This window comes from Phodopus roborovskii, unplaced genomic scaffold (assembly GCF_943737965.1).
Source record: "Phodopus roborovskii unplaced genomic scaffold, PHOROB, whole genome shotgun sequence".
NCBI lineage: Eukaryota > Metazoa > Chordata > Mammalia > Rodentia > Cricetidae > Phodopus > Phodopus roborovskii.
In genome coordinates, this window is record NW_026126448.1 from 7,004,756 (window position 1) to 7,027,957 (window position 23,202).

The following is a 23,202-nucleotide window of genomic DNA, read 5'->3' on the forward strand; positions in this document are numbered from 1 at the left end:
ACGGGGGCGCTTCCAGGGAAACGTATTTCCGCCCTCTATTGCCTGTTACCTCCGCAAGAAGCGGACTCATTTTCCCGGGTGGCGCTGCGGCACCGCTTTAAAGTCTCATTCTCTTCCTACCAGAGTTTGAACTCTTGGGCGGTAGTGTTGGCTGACATAGACTTGATGTGTAGATTGTGCTAGTGTCCTGGATTTGGAGAGGTTTCAACCAAGATTCAGTTCATTCTACCCTCACTTGATATCTGTGTTGTATAGTACTCTCCTTTCTCCCACTTCCCAAGAATTTCGTTCCCTAGTTCCAGATTCTCAGTTTTGCTGCCGTACTGTATTTGTAGCCTCAGTATACCATTCCCACTTTGCTCTTTCCATTCAACACTGTGTCCTGTACTGGGCTGTACTGCGGGTATCTCGGTGTGAGAGAGCAAGAGCAGTAAAAATCAGGGATATAGTCCCCAGTGCTCCAGGATGAATAGGAACCCTAGCTGGTCTGACCAGCTTCATGCAGTTCTCAATTCAACTGATGAAAATATGGCCCGGATTAAGGTGAGGCACAGGAACCTTCCCTCCCCATCTCCCCGGAATTCCCACTCCCCTATTGGGAGGCTAGGCTAGGGCGTAGGTCAAAGGACACTGGCTCACTGGCTTGTGAAACTGTTTTCTTTTGTAGCAGAGCTTGTATCCTCTTCGAGTTTCCTGTACAGGTAAGTATTGTCCTTTCTCCCAGCCGTTTCTCTTTTTAAGCCTTCTTTCTTCCATTGCCGGCCTGTGTCATCTACAATTCTGTACACATTCCAGCTACTTCCCTTCTGGAACTCTGATTTCCTACACAAACCCTGCTCTTTCTTGTCCCTTCCTTATTCCTTCAATAGGGAACCTGGCTGACACATCGCCACTTGCCTCCTGGCTTTCCCCTCAACACTTGCCTCCTCAGCCAGGGGTCCAAGCTCATCAGCCCTGGGCTCTAAAGACTCCCATTCTTGGAGAGAGACTGAGCTGCACTGAATCCCACAGCTCATGTTCTCTCTGGGATGAAGTTACTAAACTCCGATCCCAGCTTCAGGCTCAGGCCCAGGTGAGGTATTAGGTGTTTGTATGTGGTGGTAATGTGAGAGGATAATATTAGGAGTTGGGAAACGACTTAGAAACTAGTTTCTGGGTTTTCTCTACTTGGGTAGGTGACTGAGGCTCTAACACATGCTGTGCAGAGCCTGTTGAAGGATCGGGAGCAGCAGATAAACAAGATCAGTACTCTAGAAGGTATTGGAGCAATTCTTTTCTTCATTCATGTATAACATAACAGAGTTTTAAAATTAAGACCAGGGTCTGTGCATGCTGAGCTTTAGTGGTTGACCCATCTCTTTAGCCCCATACAATTTTATATATGTGCCCACAGTTTTGCTATGTAGCTTTTGTATGTACACTTGTTTTGATTTGCAAGTAGTGCCTGGGCTCGTATGTGAAACTCTTAGAACAGTTTGCCTTTACTTGTCCCACTGCAGCATCATTAAAATTGCTTCAGGAGGGCCCAAAAGGGAGAGCCCTTCTGGAACAACGCCTGGAAGGATTGAGAAAAGAATTGCAGGGCCTTCGGAACAAGGTTCAAGAGCTTGTCCAAACCCAAATGAAAACAAGACCAGGGAAGTTCAGTAGTACCAGTGGCTTTCACCAAGAGCTGCAGACTGAGTAAGTAATGGATAAGACTTAGTCTTTTTGTTTATTTATGTATTTAAGATTTATTTTCTGGTGTTGCACACCTTTAATTCTGGTGCTCAGGAGGCAGAGGCTAGCAGGGGTCTGAGTTTGAGACCAGCCTGTTCTGCATATTGAGTTGTAGACCAACCATGGCCACATAGTGAGACTTTGTCTCAGAAAACAATAAAGAACAAGAAAAAAAATTTTATGTGTGGGCTCCTTTAAACCCACCTTCACTCTCCACATCTGAGGTCATGCCCCTAAGATGCTGCTACCACCACAAATCCACTGGTGGAACAAGATGCCACTACATTTTATATGTATGAATGAATGTTTTACCTGCATGCATGTATGAGCACCACATGTATGCCTGATGAATCCCCTGGAATTGGAGTTAAAGATTGTTTTGAACCACCATGTGGATGTTGGAAATCAAGATTCTTTTTAAGGGCAACAAGTTCTCATAACCACTGAGCCATCTTCCTAGCTCTAAGGCTTCCTCTTTAGAGGCTTCTGAACCCTTGGTATACCAGAAGTTTGGTCTCCTTACTTTGTTTTTTTTTTTTTTTCTTTTTGTGATGTTGAATATTGCACCCTGGACCTGGTGCATGCTAGGTAGACAACCCTTAGTATTGAGCTGTAATCTCTAGCGACTTTGGGTTTGTTATTTGATTCTAGAATGACACTGCTGTCACTCATGCAGGCACCAACTTTTGTGGGAAGAGTCAGAGATTCTTCGGGAGGAACTGAAGTTGCTTCGAGACCAGCTGAGTAAGTAAAAGATTGAGAGAATTTCCTTGTCCTTTTTTTTTGTAATCTTCTTGTTCTTCCATAACTGGCCATACCTTTGCCTGTTTGAGCTATTGAAAAATCTGGAAAATCATCATCATCATCATTACTATTATTGAGGCTGGGTCTCTATATAGCCCTAGCTGTCCTGGAACTCACTATGTGGACCAGGCTGGCCTTGAACTCAGAGGAACCCACTGCTTCTGCCTCCCTAGTTCTGGGGTTAAAGGCATATGACACCATCCATGAGCAGGCAAATTATTATTGCTATTATTGTTACTATTATTTGTGTATTGTGTGATTTGTATGTTGTATGATGCTGGGTATCAAATGCAGAGCCTTGTACTTGCTAAGCATGTGCTTCACCACCAAGCTTCATCCCTAGCCTTTGGCAAAATATTTTATTTTGGTCTTTGTCTCTTATGGTGTGAATTTTGTGTCTCCCATCAGCTTGGAATCTTTCCAGTCACTGGACCAGAACATGTTTAAGTTTCTTCTGCCAGTCCAGTTATAAGGCAGTGAAGGAGTGAATTTGTAGAATTATCCCCTCATATTTGGTCCCATTTTCAGGCCAACATCAGGAGTTGCTGCTGGAACAGATGGCCGAGGGGCGCCGGGTTCAGGCCCGCAGCTGGAAGGTAGGAGGGGGTTAGACCAGTCTCCACATATTTCTTCATGGGGTCCCCATCCTTTTTGTCGGTCCTGCTCTATAGAAAGGCCTAGATCTCTTCTCCCACTTCCATCTCTCCCCAGCATCCTTCCCTATGCTGATCCCTCCAAAGCAGTTCTTCCTGCTCTCTTGGCTGTAAACATGAGTCACTGTCCTTGCCTGTATGAAGACACTCACCTGTTGAGGAGAGGAGAGTTGTGGGAGGGAGTTTTCCTTGTGATGGGAGAGATTTAGTTCTCCCTCTGCACCATGGTCTGGCAGACATTGGAACACCTACAGAGTGACCAGAAGGGCAAGGTTCAGACCTTGGAGATTACCAGGACAGAGGCCCCTGATGCCCAGAAGGAGGACCCTTACTTCCTCAGGTCAGAAGTTTTGTGTGCTTTGGCAGTAGAGGGGGTTCGTGTCTCAGAGATCAAAGTTCAGCTATTCTAAATTTGGTCAGGATTGGTTGGGGTAGTGGGTCTCAGTATCTGGGGTTTTATTCATAAGAACAGCATTGGACTTTCTAACCTAGGCTGTCCTTAAACTCCTGATCCTCCTGCTTCTACCTCCCAAGTGCAAATGTTACAAGAATATGTTACCAGGCGACTCAGTATTTATTTATTTATTTATTGATTGATTATTGAGATGAGTTGCACTGGGTAGCCCATATTGGCCTCAAACTCACCAACCTACTGTCTTTGCTTCCTGAGTATAGAATAATAGGTGTGTGCTATTACGCTCACCTGCATTACTAAATTTTTTCTTTTTTTGCTTTTTATTTATTCATTTAGTCTGCATATGTGTGGCCATGTATGTACCACAAAATGCATGTGGAGGTCAGAGGACCAGTAGGAATCAATTCTCATCTACCATGTGGGTTCTCAGGACCAACCTTAGATTGTTTGGCTCAATGGCAGGCATTTTATCAGCTGAGCCATCCTGCTGGCCCCAATGTTAGGCACCCGTCATGTGACTCAGTTGGGATATATCTTTATATGTTTGAATGATAATGGGGGGAGCAAGGTGGGAGTCTGGAATCCTGACCTCAGTCAGAAAGGAAGACAGTTTTATGCTGGAAGAGTGTCCTAGATCGATCACCACCTATGCCTCTGATTATTCTTTCTAGGAACTCTGTTCATGCTCAGCAATCTAAGCTGCCTCTGGCCACCATCTTCGCCATGTCTATTTCTTCATCTAGCTCTGAAGTCAGTCTTCCAGACTGTGACCATAGCTGGGAACTTTTAAAGAAACTAGATAGGGGTAAGGACAGTTCTGGGGGAGGCTGAATCTTAATGGTGCTTGAATGCAGCTGTCTGTCTGATCATTTGGCATTGTCTTTTTCTGTGTGAGTCCATCTACCCATGTTATATATCAGGGAGAGTTAAGCTACTTTATTGTTTATTATGAATTTAATGAAAGGCAAAATATATGATTTGAAGATAAATCAAAGTAGTTATTATTTAATATTTATTTAAAGGCCAGGTTTTCCTTTGTAGCTCAGGCTTGCCATGGGGCCCAGCCTGCTCTGAACTCAGAATCTTCCTGCCTCAAGTTCCTGAGTGCTAGCGTTACAGACATGTGCCACTCCATTCTTCACTAAGCCATTTCATTGCAGTTGGGGGACTGAAACAGGGAGACAGTGAGAAACCACATAGAATGGGCATATAGGCATCAGGCCTGTATGTTTTCCAGGGAGGTCCAGGGCCTAGTTTTATGCATATTACAATATTGCTAATGATTTGTTTTTCATTTTCCTTCCTCTTAGAACTCCAGAATACCATTTCTAACCTGGAACCCCGAAGCTCTCAGTGCTATGCCCGGAGTCTTGGGCAAGAGGATCTGTTCCATCAGGGCCCCAAGATCTTCCAGAGTGACTTGTAAGAACTTATAAGAAGAATGAGATGAGGCTTCCATCTGGGACAATCTCACCCCCTCTGGTATGTGCCCCTCTTACCGAGGCATCTCACTGTTCAGTCATTCCTGCTCCCCGAGCTAATTTAAAATAAAGTGGCGTAGCTCTCCCTGATGTGTTTTCTACAAATGTTCATATACATGGGATCTATTCACCTGTATAGTTCCTTGTTGTTACCTAACTGTTCCCTGTGACTTCTGCCTCTGAAATCTGACATTTATAGATATATCTTTTTGTTTGTTTGTTTTGATTTTTTGAGATAGTGTCTCTCTCTAAATAGCTCTGGCTGTCTTGGAATTCTATCTGTAGACCAGGATGGGTTTGAACTCATGGAGATCCACCTATCTCTGCCTCCAAAGTGTTGTGATTAAAGGTGTGCTCCACAGTTCACCTTTGTAAAAATTCATTAATTGGCTGGGTTGTGGTGCACGTCTTTAATCCCAGCACTCAGGAGGCACAAGCAGGCAGATCGTTGTGAGTTAAGGCCAGCCTGGGCTACAGAGTGAGTGCCAGGATAGATTCCAAACCTACCCAGAGAAACTCTGTCTCCAAAAAACCAACAAATAAATAAATACATAAATAAATAGTTAATTAATTTATTTATATGAATGTTTTATCTGCATATTTATCTGTTTGCCACATGTGTGCCTGATGCTTGTAGAGGTCAGGAAAGGGCATCAGATCCCCTGGACTTGTAGTTACAGCTGATTGTGAACCACCATGTGGGTGCTCTAAATTTAACCCTGGTCCTCTGCAAGAGCTATCAGTGCTCTTTTATTTTTATTTTTCAAGGGTTAGGGTTTCTCAGTAGCTATGGAGCCAGTCCTGGAACTTGAACTCACAGAGCTTGCCCTGCTTCTGACTCCTAATTATGGGATTAAAGGTGTGCACCATCACTGCCCAGACTGCCAGAGCTCTTAAGCACTGAGCCATCTCTTCAGCTTCTTATAGATTCTCAGGGGAATTTGGAAAGAAATAATTTCTCCTGTCTGATGAGCAGAATGGGTTAGGATATTGATCTGAGGCAGTATTGATAAGATTGCAGAGGAGACTGTGATATTCTGGTGGACACAAGATCTAAACAGTCACTTGGCATACTGCTTATTGAGGCTTATTCCAGAGTCCTTATTCTTAGCAGCAAACAAACAAAACAAAACAATCCCCTGCCCAAATCTTTATTATTTGTTTCCTTTTAGGTAGGATCTCTGCATATAGTCTTGGCTGTCCTGAAATTCGCTATGTAGACCAGGCCTTGAATTTGCAGAGATCCTATTGCCTAGGTCTCTCTAGTTCTGGGATTAAAGTTGTGCGCTGCCATACCTAGCCAAAAAGTACTTTTTGCTATAATTGTCATGAGGAAATAAAGAATCCCATTATTTAGATTCTACTATAAATTATTTCTTGCTGGGTAGTGGTGGCGCATGGCTTTAGTCCTAGCACTCGGGAGGCAGAGGCAGGCTGATCTCTGTGAGTTTGAGTTCAGCCTGGTCTACAAGAGCTAGTTCCAGCACAGGCTCCAAAGCAATACAGAGAAACCCTGTCTCAAAATACAAAAAAAAAAAAAAAAAAAAAAAAAAAAAAGTGCCACCAACCACCTGGCAAGGTATATCTTCTTAGGCATTGAAGGGCAGCTTCTCTTTTTCTGGACTTCGTGCTCTAGAGGTTTCAATATTTACTAAGGATCAGCAGCATTTTACAGAGAACACATGAGGCCTCTTCCAGTGGTAACTGTAGACAGAAGATAATGTCATCCATCCACCAACTAGGTCCTATGCATTTGCCCTGAAGTAAGATATGTATAGTCAGCTTATGGAAAGGTTCCAACACTTAGTTCAGGCTGGCAAGAGGAGAGCTATCTGAAATACAAACAATAAAAGGCCAAGGCAGTAAGACAGTAACTTTCAGTAATGGGATCTATATAAATCTCTGTCCCAACTAGTTGCCAATGTTATAGGGAGAGGGCCTTAGACATTGAGTAGCTACAGGGATGTCTTTCACATTCTTTCCCTCATTGTGTAAGAGTGTGTGTGTGTATATGTGTGTGTGAGATGCTCTGAGCATGTATATGTGATGGGCAGAGGTAGGGTCTCTTGATGGCTGTGGTGGTGCAAATCATTAATCCCAGCTCTTGGGAAGGGAAGTGGAGGCAGGTGGATCTCTGAGTTCAAGGCCAGCCTGATCTACATAGCAAGCTCTAGATCAGCCATGATTGTATTATGAGACCTTGCCAGAGAGAAAAGGAGGGGGAGAGGGAGAAAGGAATGGGGAGAAGGAGGAGAGTTTTTATTATTTTATTAAAATTTTTATTTCATGTGAGTGTTTTGCCTGCAGGTGTGTCTATATCAATGTGCTTGCTTGGTACCTGGTGCCTACAGAGGCCAGAGGAAGGAAGTGGATACTTTAGTAACCTATGGGTGCTGAAAATTGAGCCAGGATCCTGTAGAAAAGCTACTGAGCCATCTCTCCACCCTTGTTTTTATCTATTATTTATGTAGTGAAATAAGAACTTGAAGTTGTTTACTTCCACATGCCTTTGATCCCAATACTCGAGAGGCAGAGGCAGGAGGATCTCTGTGAGTTTGAGACCAGCCTGGTCTACAGAGCTAGTTCCAGGGCAGGCTCCAAAGCTACAGAGAAACCCTGTCTGGAAAAACCAAGGGGGAAAAAAAAAAAAAAAAAAGGAAAAAAGAAACAGCAAGAAATAGTGACTCTTAGGCTGGTTCAAAACTCTGTAGTTCAGACTGGCCACAGCTTGTTTCAGTCCTGCCTGAGCCCTTATTGCTGGGACAAGTGATACAGTGATATCATACTTGACTTCAGACCTAGTTTTATTTATTTATTTGTTTGTTTGTTGGTGTGTATATGACACAATCCTGAGTTGTCCAGGCTGGCTTCAAACTCTATAGCCAAAGATGGCCTTGTTCTCCCAGGTGTTGGAATTATAGGCATATGTCTGTGTGTGAATGAGTGTGTTCATTCGCACTCTAGTGCACACATTGGGATTAGTCTTGGACTCCCATCTTCAGTGGTGGGAGTGCTGGGATTACAGATTCTTCCTCATGCTTGCATGGCAAATGCTTATGTCCACTGTTATTTTTCCTCCCCCTTCTGTTTAATATTATTTATTTTGAAGCCAAGTATCAAGTGTCCCATGCTGGCCTAGACTCCATATGTAGCTGAGGATGACCCTGGATTCCTGGTATCCTGCCTCCATCTCCTGAAGACTGGGGTGATAGGAATGTGCCACCACACCTGGCCTTCATGTATGCTAGCACTCTGCTAACTGGACTTCATCCCTAGCCCCAAATTTTAAAATTTTGTTGTTTAGGTTGACTATTTTTCGTTTCCCCTGAGACAGGGTTTCTCTATATCCCTGGCTGTCTTGGAACACGATCTTTAGTCCAGGCTGGCCTTGAACTGAGAGATTTATAGGCCATCATTGCTGTGATGTTTAGACCCACTTTTAAAAAGCATCACCAAACCTCTCCTTGTCTTTCATTGGGCAGATAATTCACCCGGCGTGGTGGCATTTTAAAACTATTTGATACCAGTGGTATTTATCAACTGTATGCATCAAGCTCTATGAGAGACACTTGCAAGGGTGCCAAAACTTCCAACGGAAATGTTAAAGAACAGCGGAACAGTAACACATGAACTGCCACCAGGTGGCAGCACATGATTTACGACAGAATGATTCTGAACAGGCCAGGAAACTGGGCCCCAGTGATCTCCCTTCAGAGATTCTGTAAGCTACTAATAACTCTTCCTAAAACAATGCCCCGTTTTGGTTATGCTTCTGTTCAAGAATAAACCACACAGCATTAAAGCAAAATTATAATGTTATTACTCAAGCTCCATCCGCATTTAGCCTCTTCCAATTTTGTTTCCTACATTAAACTCATTGCCATCGGGACAATCTTTATTCTGTTGTCATGTCACACTCTACCATTGCCTTCTGCCCCAGTCATTCATATATATGTGGTTTTTCGAGACAGGGTTTCTCTGTATTGCTTTGGAGCCTGTCCTGAAACTCGCTCTGTGGATCTGGATGGTTTGAACTCACTGAGATATGCTTGCCTCTGCCTCGTGAGTGCTGGGACTAAAGGCCTATGCCACCACTGCCTGGCTAGTCCTATTTCAGTTATTTATGTCCCATATATTTGCCAAGAAATCTCTACTTCCAGGAAGAGGGAAGTCTTTAGATTTTTGAAGGGAGGCTCCTAAACCCAGGGAGTAAGGCCCATATTCCATTGTACCTATCTGCCCTTATTCTTCTATTGCAGTCTGCTCAGGTATAAGATTATAAACCCTTGCTGGGTGTTGGTGGCACACGCCGTTAGTCCCAGCACTCGGGAGGCAGAGGCAGGCGGATCTCTGTGAGTTCGAGACCAGCCTGGTCTACAGAGCAAGTTCCAGGACAGTCTTCAAAGCAATACAGAGAAACCCTGCCTCGAAAAACCAAAACAAACAAACAAACAAACCCCACAAACCCATTGAGATCCATGGGTGTGGAAAGTGTGATGAAATCTGTACCTGATGAAGTTAGATAAAATTAACCCCCACGAAGATCTTTCATAATTCTCCTTTTCAAGCCAGCTCGTGATACCCATCCTTTAAGCCTTCACCAAATCCAATCTCTTCCCTTGGCACTTTGTTTAGTTCTACTTGTTGCAATTTCTCAAGTTGCTAGGAATTATGTATTAATTTTAGCTTCTCATTATATTGCCATCTTGCAGGACACCTTATTCAAAAGCCGCGCCAGCCTAGGGCTTGTTCTGTTGGCTTAATTATCAATCGCTTCTGTTTGGGAGATTTTGATTGGTTTATCTTGTGTTTACTGTCCCGCCCTCTTAGAGAGTCTTTAGGTTTTATCCCAGGTGTATTCTTTGCAGTTGGGTTCTGCTTTTTCAACACACTGTCTCTTCTGTTTTTACCTAAACTCTCTTCCTATTGGTTCTCTTCGTCTTCTAAGAGTTGGCGCCTAGCGTTGCTGATTGGCTTCTCTGGACGCCCATTGTGCCCACCCTCGTACCACGTGGCATTTCTTGCGCTAATTGGACAATCCTACTAGCTCGTTTGTCAAAGGTTGACGACTGATTGGCTGCTCTGAGGGAGGCCCGAGAAAGGGGCGAGGCCTCCACGGCTCCGCCCCAGCCCCTGCCCCCCCCCCAGGCGTTTCAGACGCTCACCCGCGGGGAGCAGAGAGTTTCCAGTTGCCCTCTCAGTGCTAGCGGTGATCCGCCTCCGGGCCCCGCCGAGCGGAGCAGGCGGGGAAAAGCAGCCCAGACCGCAAGGCCATGGCAGTAGCTTCCCGCTCCTGCGCTGCCACTGGCCCCGCGGAATCGCCGGCTTCTGCGCGAGGGACCCTCACTTCCTCCGCAGGCTAAACAGCCACGGCCCGCAGCTGCTATGCTGGCTCTGGGCCGCCGCCTCCCTCGCCCTGCGGCCCACGCAGACGCCCCCTCGCTGGCTCAGTCCTGCCTCAGGTAACGTCGGGGGAGTTGTCTGAGGAACAAGGCTCGGCATCCTTGCCGCGCGCGTAGCCTTGACTCACGGGTCGCCGAGCACTGGACAGCCTGGGTGCCTTCCGTGAGATTCTCTAAGGCAGGGGACGGACGGTCTCTCGTCCCTTTCCCGCTTTCCTTTTCCTTCTCGCTTCGCTCAGAATCCCGGGACAGTCCTCACCTTCTCGCTTCTGAGGCCGGGAATCCATTGCAAGTTATACCTCCAATCGACATTATGGTGTCTGACCTTCCTCACTTGTGAAGTTCTGAAATTCTTCGCGTCCCGCTCCCCTGCTGAGCGTGCCTCACTGGTCTCAACGCCCCCTTCTCCCGCTGAGATCTGGATTCCTTCCCTCCCATCAAACGTGCCTACCCCTTTTAAACACCCTGACTTACAGCCTCAGAGGCTTCCTCCCTTCTCCTTTTACTGACTTACATTTTATACTTCTTTTTGAAGACCCCGATCCAAACTACGATTCAGATTTAGCTTGAAATAAAATCCAGATTACTCCAATTGAAAAACTTTTCAATTTATACCTCTGAGAACACCTCGTTAAAGAAATTGAACTTTAGATACAGGGAGCCATTGAAGGTTGTGAGCAGGAGCTTGATAGGGATTATCTCTGGGAAATGTGAAGGAAAGATGGAAAGTAGAGGCGGGAGGACAGAAGGCCTCCGTAGGCAGGAAACTTGTGCTACTGTAGGTGAGAAAGGATGAATGAACGGGAACAGTTGTAGGAAAATAGAGAATGAAAAATTCTAAAATTTTTCAAAATAGAGTTGAGAGGTTATTTTGCTTTTGTCTTTAGTCTTTCCTGCTTTTGTAAGCAAGGGGTTTCCTATTGTTTTTATGGTATTGGATTGGTGGTGTTAATGGAAACAATGAAAAGAAACAATTTTGTAGAATGATAGAGTTGTGACCATGTTCATTTCGAGTTTTTCAGATAGAGTTGGAAAATAGGGCATACAACTGAGAAAGTTTGGATATAAAGTCATAAATTGGAGAGTGTAGAGAGAATATATAGGGATTTTTGAACCCTTAGTAGGAAGTAGTAACCCTGGAAGCAGAGAATTGGGTTGTGGGTCAGAAGCAACATCACTGGGGATAACACTGCAGGAGAGCTTAGAAGGTGGGGGGGACAAGAGCCAGAACACAACACCAGCATTACAGAAGCCCAAGGAAGGCAGTTTCAAGAAGGGAGGGGAGTAGTACCCTGTGTCAGGTGCTCCAGAGGTCAGGTAGATTGGAGTTAGAGTCAACTGGGAGTTCATTTGTTTGTGTTTTCCAAAACAGTTTTGATGATTGAATAGTCAGCTCATGGATTTAGGAGTAAACAGAAGGGCAGTAGTGGGTAAAAAGGTTTTCTTTTCCTCTTTTCTTGTGTGCTTGCTTGCTTGAGTCAGGGTTGTGTAGTACAGGCCAGCCTGAAACTCTGTATGTGTTCTCACACCGAACTGGCCTTATTTTTATTGTCATCAGTTATCTGTGGACATACCAGTTTTTTTCTAGAGCTTGAAAGAACTGTATTGAGTTTCTAATGTGAGCATTATGGCCATAGGAATCAGCAGTGGAAAATATCAAGGATTTTTTAAAATTGTTTTTTATATTTATTTTTACTTTATGTGATGAGTGGTTTGTTATTTTGTTTTGAGACAGGATTTCACTTTGTAGCTCTGACCAGCTTGGAACTCATTATGTAGATCATGCTGTCCATGTATGGTGTATGAGTGTTTGCTTGTGGTGTATGTTTATTTACCACGTGTGTGATGGCACCCTCGGAAGTCAGAAAAGGGCATTGGATCCCCTAGAACTGGAGTTGTGGACCGTTGTGATCTGCTATGTGGGTGCTAGGGCTTGAATCTAGGTCTCTGGGAGAGCAACTGTAAATGCTCTAAACTGAGCCATCTCTAGCATCAAGAATAAAGGACTTTTTGGGTTTTTTTTTTTTTTTTTTTTTTTTTTTGAGACAGGGTTTCTCTGCATACACTTGGCTGTTCTGGAACTCCCTCTGTAGGTCATGCTGGCCTTGAAATACATGTGCCACCACTGGATTTTACATTTTCTCTAATACCCTTAGAACAGGAAGGGGGGGAAAATAAGAGAGATTGGTTCATTCAGAACTGTAGTTTGCAAAGGAGAAATATAAAATGGAGAAACACTTTACACTGTTAGTGATAGTGTGGGATCTATGATAAACTGCACAGTCTAAATAGGTCATAAGTAAAATCTGAGCCAGGTGGTGGTGGCCCAGGCTTTTAGTCCCAGCCCGCCAGGAGGCAGAGGCAGGTGGATCTGTGCTTTCAAGCCCTACATGGTCTACAGAACAAGTTCTAGGATAGGTTGCAAAGCTATACAGAGAAACCCTGTCTAAAAAGAAGTAAAATCTGTAGTTGAAGAGATGACTCAGTTCTTCAGCTGGCCTAGATCAGATGGTTGCTCTTCCAGAGGACTCAAGTTCAGTTCCCAGTGTCCACATGCCAGCTAACACTATGTGTAACTCCAGTCCAGGGGAACCAAGCACCCTTTTCTGGCCTCCTTGGGCAATGCATACATTCAATACACGAACATACATGGAGGCAAGACATTCATACACATGAAATAATTGACATTTAAAAAAGAAGTAAAATCTGTAAGAAGGCTAGTGTACTTGGAGAATGAAGAGATAACCAGAAATGTGATTAAAGACTAGATTTTGTAAGAATACATGATTGGAAAGTTTAGAGTTCTTTCAAATAAAAGGGAGGAGAAAAAAAAAAGCATAACTGTCTCAGTGCTGTTGAAGGGAAATGTTGCTATAGGTTATTAAAATAGTGCTAAGTGTTAAGGGATATGCTGACTATGTGATCATGTGGATGTCATAATTACCCAGTGTGAGAGCAGGAGATGGAACACAGGAGACATTAGGTCCTATGGGTGGGGCCTATCATCACCAAGGAGGGGCTCAAATTGGAGATACTTTGGCATTTGTTAGCAACTAGTACAATGGTACAGATGTTTGTTTCTCAATTAACAGTGATGGTCTTAGATATATGGGTGATTTTGATACATATTGTGTTTATTGGCTATACAGATAAATGTTTGTGTCTCTCAAACACTATCCTGTCTGATTTAGCATATGAGGGTCTTAATTCTGTTTAAAACATGTACATGCTAATAATCTACTGAGACTCCCCGATGATCTTTTCTTTTCTTTTTTTTAAAGATTATTTATTTATTAAATGTACAATATTCCAGCTCCATGTATGCCTGCATAGCAGAAAAAGGCACCAAATTTCATTATAGATGGTTGTGAGTCACCATGTGGTTGCTGGGAATTGAACTCAAGACCTCTGGAAGGCAGTCAGTGCTCTTAACCTTTGAGTCATCTCTCCAGCCCCCCAATGATGTTTTCTATAGTTGTAGTTCATTAGAAGAAGAAAATTGTTCCCTGGCTGGTTTAGAGTAGAAAGGGGACTTGCTTTTAAAAATATATTCCTCCTTTATATTAAAGTGCTTATAAATACATTATTAATATCACACACTTAATTTTGTTCTGAAATGTTTTATTAGAGTTTGAAATCTGGGGTAGGGGCTTTTATGGGAAGTTTATCTCCTTCTGGTAATAGAGCCTAATTATAGCATTGTATGGGTGATGGTGAATGTTTCAGACCAACAATGGGCATTATGCTATTTCCCGAGTCATCAAATGAGGATGACTTCAGTGTGGTCTCAATAGGGTCATTTGCGAGTGATCAGAGGGGTTAGTTGTAATAATGTGTCTATCATTTAGTCCTGAAATTTTATTTTATTTTTTTACTGTTTATTTGTGTGTGGGGGGTGTGTGTATGTGTAGGTATAAATGTAGAAGAAAACTTGCAGAAGTTGATTCTGAACTTTTACAATGTGGGTGGTAGGGACTGAATTCAGGTCATCAAGTGTGGCAGCAGTTACCTTTACCCATTTTACTGGCCCTCTGATTTGTGTGTATGTATGTATGTATGTATGTATGTAGTTTCTTTGAGACAAGGTTTCTCTGTTTAGCTTTGAAACTTGTCCTGGAACTTGCTCTGTAGACCAGGCTGGCCTCGAACTCAGAGATTCACCTGCCTCTGTCTCCTCTCCTGAGTGCTGGGATTAAAGGTGAGTGCCACCACCTCCAGGCTCATCTGATATTTTATAAAGGCAGTGTGAAATAGGGAAATCTTCATTGTAAATCAAAACTGAAATTGTTTTATTAACTAACTGATTATCATCAAAATACTAACCTTCTATAAGCCTTAGTGTTTTGTTTTCAATTTAATGTTTGAAGTTGGGTGCTGTGGGGCACTCCTGTAATCCTAGCATTTAGGAGACTAAAGCAAGAGGATAATATGTTTTGGGTTAGCATCCTAGTCTATGTAGTCAAATCCTATTTCAAAAATACCTAAATAGTGTATTCCTCCCTTGGAATTAGTTCTACTCTTGGGACCTTTCCTCACTTTTTCTTAATACATGTTTGCCCTGCTGAAAACAAAACACATACACACAATATATAGTATTTGAAAATATAATATATTCCAGTGGTTAAATATAAAGCTGTTTACATATAATAGGATTTTATGTATCTATAAATTATGTATAAATAGTTTCAGTTTCATGACTGTTTTGTCTACCCAACTCCGTGGTTCCTTCATCTCTCCCAACCATTTTTTAAAACCCTGGGGGCTTGTGGCTGCAGATGAACCTAGGGTATTTTTTGTTTGTTTTTGTTTTTCAAGGATTTCTCTGTGCAGCTCTGCCTGTCCTGGAACTCATTCTGTGGACCAGGTTGGCCTCAAACTCACAGAGATCCTCCTGCCTCTGCCTCCCAAGACAAAAGGTACATTCCACTAACACCCGGCTGTCTTTGTTTTCTTTTAGACTTTGTTTAGGCAAATGCTTCCAAACATTTATTTTCCTGAAAAAAGCTGATGGTTTCTCACAGTTCTGCTCTTGACCTCACTAGGCTTGTCTTTCATTTTACTATATCTTTGAGAGCTTCCACATTCTCTAAACACCTACTTTGTATTCCATGGTTTCTTTTGGGTGTAGCTGGGTGTGGAAGTGCATACTGGCAATCCTAGTACTCTAGAGGCAGAATCAGGAGGATCTCTGAGTTCAAGGTCAGACTGGTCTACTTAATGAGCTTCTGGACAGTCAGGACTACATAAAGAGACCTTATTTCAAAAACAAAACAAAACAAGCAAACACCCTTCCTTTTCTCCCTGCAAAATGCTTTTGATCCTGAGATACCTTCATAGAGCTTTGAGTTTTATTTTTGTATTATATCATCCTGTTTCAAGGACCATAGTTTATAGATGGTTGGCTGTGTTAAGTGGTACAGAACAGACATTGGAAAACAAGGGGTGGGCAGTTACATCTGGGCCTCCAGGGAAATCTGAAGACCACTAGTAACCTCTTTAGGTTTGCTGATGGCTGAGACAGGCTTTCAGTGGAGGAGGATGAATTCAGGAGCAGAAAGGGATTGATGCTTCTTGGTTGAGTACAGATAGGTCTCCTTACATATCAGTTCTGTTTCCTGTTGAACTAGTCCCACAAGGTTTTTGTCTACTTGGGGCTAGCACTGTTCAGAATTTAAAAGATGCTCCACAGGCTGGTGTGTGTGTGTGTGTGTTAGAGCATGAGGTTCTGAGTTCAACCCTCAGTATTGCAAGGAAAATAAGAGATTAGATTTCTACCCTTGTGGCCTTCCCATCTGTAGAGATAAAATCTTGACCAGGTATTTAAAATAGCAATACTAACAAATTCCCACAGGTTGTCCTTTGGCCTCTAAACACACAGATAAATGAAATGTAATAGAAAAACATTATTTTAAAGAAACACCAAGAAGCTGTTGAATGTGTGTATGGTAACTTGTTCCCTATTATGTACGTTCCTTTAGCTGTTTAATATTCTAAGCACTGCTATAATGAAGACCTTGAACATGTCATTTTTACATGTGCGCAAGGGGATTTGAAGGATAAGTTTACAAAAGCAGAATTCATTCCTCCCTTATTCTCTTCCTCCCTTCTTCCCTTCCTCCCTCCCTCTTTCCCTCTCTCCCTTCCTCCTTTCCTTCTTTTCCGAGACAGGGTTCCTCTGCGTAACAGCCCTGGCTGTCCTGGAACTTGCTTTGTAGACCAGGCTAGTCTCGAACTCACAGAGAGCTGCCTGCCTCTGCCTCCCAAGTGCTGGGATTAAAGATTTGCGCCACCACCACCTGGCCAAAAGCAGAATTTCTAAGTTAAAGTTGATATACATTTATTACCATGAATTTCTCACTTTTCTTCCTTAGGTATTTTTTCCCATCAAAAGTTGACTGTTTATTCAACTAACATTGCCTGTGTCATATAGCTAATGCTTAACACAGTGTTTATTTTATACAGTGACTACTGTTTTAGGTACTTTATATAGATTACCTTGTTTAATCTTAGTAAAATTCCTTTGAGGTGGATACTGATAACTTTCTCAGATGAATACATTAAGGAATCGTTGAAGTACCCAAATTCATAGCCACCAGTCTACAGAAATTCCAGTAAGCACTCTTGTCTAGAGGGGTCAGTGTTAGTATTATGCTGTGCTGTTATCGATCTTGGACTTTTGCCAGTGTGATAGATAGAAAGAAGTGATAGCTCAGAGTGGTTTTAGTTTTATTTTAATCATGCTGAGACTTGTCTTTATGTTTTGAGTCATCCTCATTTCCTGTTCTGTAAACTACCCAGTTTAAAGTCTTTAACATATTTTTTCTGTTGACTCAGGGATCTTTCTGATTTCTAGGACTCTATAAAAAGTTAAATGTTTGTGATATGTTTTACAAGATTTTATTCTTGGATGCAGGGTGTTGAACCCAGGACCTCATGTATACCAAGTGTCTGCTCTGCTGTCAGGTCCTCAGGCCTGCTTTGATCTTTGCCTTTCTGATATCTTTTATTTTATTCCCCTATAGAAGTTCTAGATGTTTATGCTGACTCTTTTCTTTTATTCCCCCATGGAAGTTGTAGATATGTAGATATGTAGAAAAGAAGCCAATCTTTTATGGCTTTTGGAATTTGAAATATAGGAGGAAAGGCCTGTATTTAGCCCTTGCTTTTTGAAGCTACCCAGCTGTAGCAAAGATACAGAATTGCTGTAAGGGTCAAAGTGCTTTGTGAATTGTAAATCATTAGACAGATGAAATATAATGTTATTTATTAATTTATCATCTCTGAACAAGCTATACAGAGGCTGTCATGTTTTCCTTTGTATTAAATAGAATAGAATGATATAATTTTATTTGTGTAATATAGAAAATTAGGAGCCAGGCCTGGTGGTGCATGCCTTTTATCCCAGCACTCAGGAGACAGGGGCAGGTGGATCTGTGTGAATTTGAGGCCTGGTGTCATAGTGAGTTCCAGGACAGCCAGGGCTCTATAGAGAGACCCTCTCTCACCCCCCCAAAAAAAAGAAAAAAGAAAATTTAGATGTAATTGATCTTATTGCTTATGTTTTCCTAGGACAGTTTGCATGGGCTCTTTTTTTTTCAAAATGATTTCCACAATGAATTCACTATGGTAATCTTGATATCTTGATAAATTTACATATTTTATTTTTTAATATATTATACTTTTTCCATTCATGAGATATTTATGGAAATAACACTGAAGGAGAAAAAGCAGTATAATCTATACATCGTTACTGGAAACTGTATAGAATCATACCAAAAAGGACTTTACATTAGGAATTAATTTCTAATTGAAGGAAAGTTCTACTTTCAGAAACAAATCAGCAGAACAACATATTCTTATTTAACGTTAAAGACTGGCATGCTGAGCAAGGGATGTTCTTATTCTTCTTAGGAGTTCATTCTTAACTGTCAAGTATGGGGCTCTGCCTTTTGGAGTGATTTTAGCCATTGGGTCATTAGCAATAATGTGTTCTGGTTCTTTTTCTTTAATTACTTTACAGTGTGCCTTCACTTGATCTGTCCAGTCACATTCAATTAAAAAGGAAAAGGTCACTGGCTGCTCTCGCAGAGAACCTGAATTCAGTATCCAGCTTTCAGGCTCACAACCATTTTAACTCCAGTTCCAGGGAGTCTGATGCTCAGCTTTTGTGGGCACTGTACACAAACATGATATGCGGACAGAATGTGCAGGCAAATCACCAGTACACACAAAATAAAAATTAAAAAAAATCTTCTATGAGTGTATGTGTTTATGCCACATGTGTTCAGGTGCCCAACGAGGCCAGAAGGAGGTGTTAGATCCCCTGGAGTTGGAATTGTAGGTAACTGTGACCTGCCTGACATGGGTTTTGAACTCATGGTCCTCTGGAAGATCAACAAGGCTCATAACTTCTGCACTTTTTCTCAGCCTTTCTAAAATTATTCACAGTTTTCTTTCAGCTGTTTCTATTAACATTTGGTTAATAGATGCTCTTATCTGTGCAGCTGTTTTTATTTTTTTATTTATTTTGTTTAATGAGCATAGGTGTTTTGCCTGCATGTATGTAGTCGGATGTTTCTTTGGGCTGCCAGCTCATAAAAAGGGACACTGAAGCTTATTAATTATGAAAGCTCAGCCTATTGCTTAGGCTTGTCCCACTAGTTCTTATAACTTAACCCATTTTTATTCATCTATGTGTTGCTACGTGAATCATGGCTTTTCCTCTCCTCCTGAGTGTCTGAGAACATGAAACTAATGCAGTGGCATATACCTGTAATCTTAGTACTTGGAGGCTGAGACAGAAGGATTTCAAGTTTGAAGATAGCCTAGACTACATAGCAAGACTGTTTCAAAAAGTTAGGAATGAAGAAAGAATTGGTAAGTAGAGAAAATTTCATAAGATATGTTTCTGCCTGTGTTAGTGTTCTGTTGTGGTGAAGAGATACCATGACCAGGGCAACTCTTTATAAGAGATAGGGTTTCTCTGTATAGCCCTGACTGTCCTGGAACTGGAACTTGCTGTGTAGATCAGGCTGGCCTTGAAATCACAGAGATCTGCCTCTACTTTCTGAGTGCTGGGATTAAAGGTGTGTGCCACCACCACCCAGTAAGAAAGCATTTAACTGGGGTCTTGCTTACCATTTCAGGTTTTAGTCCATTGTCATGGCTAGGAGCATGGTGTCATGGAGGCAAGTGCTGGAACAGTAGCTGAGCACTACATTCTGATCCAAAGGCAGAAAGAGAGAGAGCGTGCCAGAGCGCAAAGTTGCTCCTGGCATGGGCTTTTGAAACTTCAGAGCTTACCTCCAATGATATACTTCCTCCAATAAGGCCAAACCTACTCTAATAAGGCCACACCTCTTTATCCTTCTAATCCTTTCAAATAGTGCTGCTCCTTGGTGACTAAGCATTCAAATATACGGGCCTGTGGGGGCCATTTTTCAAACTACCACACTGCCCAAGATTCACTAAGTTAATAGCTATTTTGAACATGCATATATCCTCTTTTGCTATGCATGTCTATATTGTTAAACTCTCAAGGTCTTGGCATGGTGTCTGACCTCTAGGAAGCACTAAATAAAGTATTTGTTGACTAAGCGAATGAAAGAGTGAATATATTTTTCACAGAGTTTGAATCTTGGTAAGGTGAGATAGCTCAGTTGATAAAGTGCTTGCTATACAAACTTGAGGATTTGACCCAAATTTGGTCTTCAAAACTCAGGTAGAAAGCTGGTACGTACAATCCCAATGCTAGAGAAGGAGAGAGGATAATTCCTGGGGCTCCCTGGCCAGCCAGTCTAGCCTGATCAGCAAGATCCAGTCAGAGATTCTGTCTCAGAAATACCTAAGTGGACAGTTCCTGAGGAATAGCAACGTAGTTTGACCTTCGTCCTCCACATACACAAGCACACATGTGCACCAGAACACATCTGCTTCTTCAAACACACAAAATGTGAATCTCAACAAAAAGCCAAACCACATCTCAAATAAAAAGCAGTAACGTTTGAATCTCAGTATCTAAATCTTACTTTTCCTCTCAACTATACGTTTTGACTTATATCCAATATTAAAATTTATATACCATAATTCATTTGAAGGTGAGCAATTTCAAGTCCAAGACCTTATGGAGCTCATAGTCCAGTGAAGAAAGTAGATAAACAGTAATTAATGTGCAGTAGGATAGCTGTAATAGGATTTGTTCAGGACAGTATTATTCAAACCATAGACGAAGGAGATTGAAAGGTCAGAGAACACTTCACATATTATTTGATTCCTGAGAGAGCCATGTGGAAGAAACCAATAAGAACACACCAGGGAGAAAGAATGTCACACAGAAGTGTCAGCAGTAGTCTACAAATAAGTAGCCTAAGGAAGAAGGGGTTTGTTCTGGCTCACAATTGAAGGGTGCAGTCCATCAAGGTGAAGTCAAGATGGCAGGAATGTGAAGCAGAGAGAGATGAATTAGCATGCTACTGCTCAGTTCTCCATGGGATATAGTCCAGGACTGAAGCCAGGAGTGGTGCCATTCACAGTATGTGGGTCTTTGCCCCTCATTAATGCAATTAAGATGATCCTCACAGCCGTGCCCAGGTGAGATGAGTCTAGATTTTGTCAAGTTGACAATTAACACTAACCATCATAAATTGACTGTGTCTATGGATAGAAGAGAAAAGACATGAAATTGGGGCTAGGAGGGCTGGGGTGATGGCTCAACAACTAAGAGCACAATTGCTTTTCCAGAGGACCTGGGTTTAATTCTCAGCACCCACATAGTGTCAAGTGACTATAACTCCAGTTCCAGGGGATCTGACACTTCTTCTGACCTTTGAATGCATGTGATGCACAGACAACATACATGCAGACAAAACACCTATGTTTTATATAAATAAAAATAAATCTTTTTTTCATTTTATTTACTTGATTTTTTTTTTTTTTTTTTTTTTTTTTTTTTTTTGAGACAGGGTTTCCCTAGGTAGCTCTGGCCATCTTGGAACTCCCTTTGTAGATCAGGTTGGCCTCAAACTCACAGGGAACCACCTGCTTCTGCCTCCTGAGGATTTAAAGGCATGTGCCACTACTTCCTGGCTAAAAAAAAAAGAAATTTAAAGAAAGAAGAAAAAGACATTGGAGATAGCAGTAGGGGCCAAATGAGGAGGAGTGTTGTTACATATAAAGCATTTTTAGAAGTTTATCCACATTGGATAATAGATTGTAAGGTATGTGAGTTAGGAGCTTGGAAGACTCAAAAGACGTTTGCTAAATACCAGTCACTAAGTGAGAATGGGGTTCTGGGTGGCTCGGCAGTTAAGAGTGCTTATTGGCAGGTTTTAGTTTTGGGACAGTGTTTCTCTGCATAGCTCTGGCCGTCCTGGAATTCCTGTAGATCAGGTTGGCTTCAAACTCACAGAGATCCAGCTGCCTCTGCCTCCCAAAGTGCTGGGATTAGAGGGGTGCACTGCTTGGCTAATTTGACAGTCTTACTCCTCTTATTATTTGAGACAAAAATTTCACTATCAAGCCATGGCAAGGGGCATTGCTTTGTAGATCAGATTCACCTGCCTCTATCTCCCATGGCTTGGGTTAAGGTGTGTTCTGCCACACACAGTGGATCCCTCTCCCCTTACATGGGAGATAATGTATACTTTGTGGAAATGTCATGAACATTAGAGGAAACATACATATAATAATTGGTTGGGTCTGGAGAGATGGCTCAGTAGTACAGGCTGCTCTTCCAGAGAAGCCACATTCATTTCCCAGCACCTACTTGGCAGTTCACAAGTGTCTGTAGCTCTAGTTCCAGGGATCTTGACACTTTCACACAGACATACACGCAGGCAAAACACCCAATAAAAATAAACTAAAAATTAAAAAAGCAAAAACAATTGGCAAAATGGTGTCTGCAGCTATCTATAGAAGCATTTCATCTAAGTGGGTGATCTGAGAGTCCTAAAAGTTTCCTTGGTCCTTTGGAAAAGTAAAACATAATATTAAGTGTAGGATATTTAGTTCACTGTTTTTTTTCCAATCATAATTTTAAAAAAAAATCACAATTTTATTTTTACTTACTTATTTGTGTGTGTGTGTGTGTGTATGTGTGTCCATGAATACACTTACTTGTTCAGGTGGAGAGTATGGACAGCTTCTGGAGTCAGTTTTCTTCTCCTACTATGTAGGTGTTGGGGATGGAACTCAGGTCATTTGGCTTGGTGACAGGTATCTTTGCCCATTGCGCTATCTCACCAGCCTGATCACAACTTTTAATTGTACCTACTTTCTTTCTTTTAAAAAGTTAAAATTAAAAAAAAAAATAAGTGTATGAGTGTTTTGCCTGCATGTATGTATCATGTAATGGCTGAGCTCCAAAGAGGGTGTCCTATCCTCTGGAACTGGAGTTACATACAGAAGGTTGTGAGCAGCAGTGGGTCCCGGGAATCATAACTGCTGAGCCATCTCTCTAGTCCCACACTTTACTTTCTATGACAACTCAATCTCAATATAAATAAGAGGTCTCGTCTGCCTCTCTCCTTTCTTTTCTTCCTCTATTTTCTCTCTTGCCCCTTCTCCATCCTCTTCTACCCTCCTTTCCCCCTCTCCTCTCCCCCCTTCTCCGCTCTCCTTTCTTCAGTCTAAAAGTGTCCAAGTTGAAACACAGGGTCTAAAAAATTGTGTTTGGCCAGGTGTAGACCTTTAATCCCAGCACTTGGGAGGCAGAGGCAGGAGGATCTCTG

General features: G+C 42.2%; 2 protein-coding genes across 7 annotated transcripts in view; both read left to right on the forward strand.

The window, feature by feature from the left end:
• The first annotated feature begins 121 nt into the window (after positions 1 to 121).
• Ccdc163 (CCDC163 homolog) lies at positions 122 to 5,162 on the forward strand. 3 transcript variants are annotated; one of them, XM_051188557.1, is made up of 10 exons: positions 381 to 543; positions 671 to 701; positions 870 to 1,072; positions 1,176 to 1,257; positions 1,500 to 1,683; positions 2,396 to 2,463; positions 3,052 to 3,119; positions 3,413 to 3,516; positions 4,263 to 4,396; positions 4,902 to 5,162. In XM_051188557.1, exons 1-10 carry the CDS (start codon positions 466 to 468, stop codon positions 5,015 to 5,017), a joined length of 1,068 nt encoding a protein of 355 aa, XP_051044514.1. In that variant the 5' UTR covers positions 381 to 465; the 3' UTR covers positions 5,018 to 5,162. The 3 variants fall into 3 exon arrangements, with proteins under 3 accessions (XP_051044515.1, XP_051044514.1, XP_051044513.1); XM_051188556.1 differs by having other exon boundaries at positions 382 to 543; positions 668 to 701; XM_051188558.1 differs by lacking the exon at positions 3,413 to 3,516 and having other exon boundaries at positions 122 to 543; positions 668 to 701; positions 2,371 to 2,463; positions 4,902 to 5,007.
• Tesk2 (testis associated actin remodelling kinase 2) overlaps positions 4,953 to 23,202 on the forward strand; it is a 96,225-nt gene continuing 77,975 nt past the window's right edge. The window contains exon 1 of one of the 4 annotated variants that reach the window (XM_051188543.1): positions 4,953 to 5,073. The gene's annotated coding sequence lies outside the window, so the exon portion shown is untranslated. Of the gene's footprint in view, positions 5,074 to 10,208; positions 10,535 to 21,651; positions 21,691 to 23,202 lie in introns of those variants that run through there. The other 3 variants (XM_051188544.1, XM_051188541.1, XM_051188542.1) reach the window with 3 other exon arrangements.